The following is a 2,920-nucleotide window of genomic DNA, read 5'->3' on the forward strand; positions in this document are numbered from 1 at the left end:
TTTAGCGTTCAAGCAGGTCCGGATGTCTCCCAGAAGAGCACCGGGGAGCTCTTCAGATCGGGTCTGGTACCTGTCCAGTATCGCAGGCTTTTTGAGCCGTTGAAGATTCCAGGTAAGACGCTGGGCTGTGGCGGCTGGGAGCCGTGACATGTTCACGGGCACGAATGACAGCTCACACAAGTGGTGGTGCGACAGACCGAGGCCTGTATGGATTTTCATCCGCGGATCAAACAGGTTGTCCGGCATCGATAGAAAGAAATCTATGATGCTCTCGCTCAATACGGGTCTGGCGTGATAGCCTGGACGCCGCATGCCAGATAGGTCGGCCGTCCTCGGGCCAACTCTGCATTCCACAAGGTTAGATCAGGGGTGCTCATCCATTGCTTTAGTGCAGGTGTACGACGGGCCGTCTCCTAGGAATCACCCGTCAGACTGCCCATTCGCGTATTCAAGTCGCCCAGTACAGTAGTAAAGGGGTCCACTGACATGAGACCATATCTGGCCTCGACCTCCTCGGCAGGAAGAGAGGGTAGGAGATATACACCGTGCAAAGTATATGCGCCAACCTTGAGAGTCAGTACCTCGCCGTGAATCGTAGAACTTGATGAACTTCGTAGGGGAGCTGGGGACGGACGAGGAAGGATAGGCCAAATTTTACAAAATGGCTGTCTCCGTCTCCTCGAGCCGCATAGTTGTGGTATTGGGTCCAGGCGCATGGGAGGTGGCCGCGTTTGTGATAGGTTTCGCAGAGAAAAATAATGTCAACACTTGCATCCTGACAAGCGTCCATGATTCCTACCAGATTATGACTGATGTTACGGACGTTGAGCGTGGCAAGTGTGAGTCGCTCACAACTCATGATTGTTGGTTGGTGGTGGTGTTGGTATCGGATTCAACCATGTCTACGTCGGTAAACATGGAGGTGACGGTGGTGGGAGGGGCAGCGGTGTCGTTGTTGGTGGGCGCGGTCTTCTTGGCCGGGCGGGAGGCGGCGACGAACTCTTGCCACCATTCTTCGCCAAGGCAAAGTGCTGAGGTGGTGGCGGTGCCAAAGTGTCTTGCGACACTTCCGCCGATGTGGCGAGGGAGGCGAAGGGAGGTGAGCCTGATCCTCTCGGGGAAGAGGCGGCGGACGATGGTGGTGCGGGAGGTGGTGGTTTCGTTGGCAGACCCTAAGTCTGCCAACAGCGCAGGCGAAAGGGCGTCGAAAGCGCCGCGTTCTTGAATGTCTTCGGCGGCGAGCTTGGCAACCAACTCTGCCTTGAAGGCAGAGTGGACAAGGAGAGCGGCTGTACCCTTTGCAGGGAACTGCATGTCCAAGACGCGGGATTGCTGGACCTTGAGGGTCGACAGCATTTTCCTCACGTCCTGGAACTTGAGGTGGTGGCGGCACGGGAGGTATACGAACTCGTAGCCCGAACAGCAGAGGGGGCAAGTCTTCTTGTTACCTTTGGCGGGCAACTTCTTGGCGGCTACTGTCGCCCACGGGGTGGTGGCGGCGGTGGGTTTGAAGAGCGGGGTGGGAGGGGTGGTCTTGACGACCTTCCTCTTGATGGTGGCGGTGCCAGTGACGGCAGGAGCAGCAGCCTTCAGCTTAGGGGCGTGCTTCGAGGCAGCCGACCCGAGGGTAGGTGCCTCTGAAGCAGAGGCCTGGTCTGCTACACCCTTAGGGCGTAGGAGCTGAGTTTGGAGAGCAAGCAAAATTTTGGCCTGCTCTTCGTTGGGCTTTTCCGCGCGCGCCAACTGGGCCCGGAGGTCCTCAACAAGTCGTTGGAGTGAGCCTATCAACTCCATGTGAGTTTCGGTGACGGTGGCGGTGGTGGCGGTTGGAGTGCTAATGACTCCAAAGTCGAAGTTGGTGAGGGGGGTGTGGGGATCGAATCCCAGTGGCTGGTCCATTGTCAGTAGGTTGCTAATGGCAATGGAACTGGTTGTTCGTTTTGGCGAATTCCGCAGTGATTCGAACAAGAGTGGTGTGTCCGGTTGTGGCCGATTGTTATATGTATTTTTAGGGTAGGTTGCTTATACGTTTCCACGGTTTTTTCCAGTCGAATTTCAAGCCTCTGGGTCAGAAAAAACAATTCTCCTACTAAAGCAAGAAGCGTTCTCAGATAGTATAGTGGTTAGTATCCCCGCCTGTCACGCGGGAGACCCGGGTTCAATTCCCGGTCTGAGAGACACTTTGGACGTAAAGTTATAGTGTGTGGTAAAACTTTTGCCATTGACTAATTATCAATGCAAGTTTAATTTCCAGGCACAGCACTCTGATTCGTCCTCTGTCATTAGCAAGCACAATTACATACTCAGGCACATTTCTTTTTTTATTGGTTATGCTAGCATAGGAGCACGCACGGATATGTCTAGGTTGTTCACGCCTACCTGGCCATCGCCATTGTCGATGGAACTTCTCCAGTTTTTCAAAACTTACTGGTATTATTTGTTTTTTCTTGTCTGATTTGGACAGTAGTATAAATTTTGGATATATTTGTGTTCCCTGATTTTATAGCAGAAGAAAAACATATTTTGGTTTTCTGCTCTTATAGGGATGGTCAAATCGTGTGGTAGTGCTGGTGCTGGTGGGAAATCCAGTAGCCATCTAGTCGGATAAGAACAAAGGTTTGTGGATGTGCTCCATTACCAATGTATTATTTCATTTTTTTTACATGTAAAAAAGGTATAAATACTTGCTTGGGCAAAAGGAAAAAAAGCCATCATCCTACGTCTCTCAAGTCTTCGTGTCCTTTCCCGTGTGATTAGCTCGTAGCGCAAAACAACAGCGTTACGGAGGTCATCTAGAACCACATGCACGATGATCCTCTCCTTAAAGTCCCCGCTCCGCAAGGCTATGCGGGTTTTTGAGAACATGGGCTAATCGCTTGAAATAAAGATTTATATATAATTATCTGTTATCCAGAAACAT

General features: G+C 51.7%; 2 protein-coding genes and 1 non-coding gene across 3 annotated transcripts; 1 reads left to right on the plus strand and 2 right to left on the minus strand.

The window, feature by feature from the left end:
- Positions 1-790, minus strand: VTP01DRAFT_7262 (uncharacterized protein; the record flags this gene model as incomplete). Its single annotated transcript, XM_069386255.1, has 2 exons — positions 1-343; positions 582-790. Coding segments are annotated over 2 exons (552 nt in total), but the record flags the coding sequence as incomplete, so codon positions are not given.
- Positions 791-855: 65 nt separating this feature from the next.
- Positions 856-1,899, minus strand: VTP01DRAFT_7263 (uncharacterized protein; the record flags this gene model as incomplete). Its single annotated transcript, XM_069386256.1, has 1 exon — positions 856-1,899. One exon carries the CDS (start codon positions 1,897-1,899, stop codon positions 856-858), a length of 1,044 nt encoding a protein of 347 aa, XP_069234438.1.
- Positions 1,900-2,105: 206 nt separating this feature from the next.
- On the plus strand, positions 2,106-2,177 carry VTP01DRAFT_t102. The gene has a single exon. It is a non-coding gene; the product is annotated as a tRNA-Asp (tRNA).
- The last annotated feature ends 743 nt before the right edge of the window (positions 2,178-2,920 follow it).

The sequence above is a fragment of the Rhizomucor pusillus genome (genome assembly GCF_041956525.1).
Source record: "Rhizomucor pusillus strain CBS 183.67 unplaced genomic scaffold VTP01scaffold_36, whole genome shotgun sequence".
Lineage (NCBI taxonomy): Eukaryota > Fungi > Mucoromycota > Mucoromycetes > Mucorales > Lichtheimiaceae > Rhizomucor > Rhizomucor pusillus.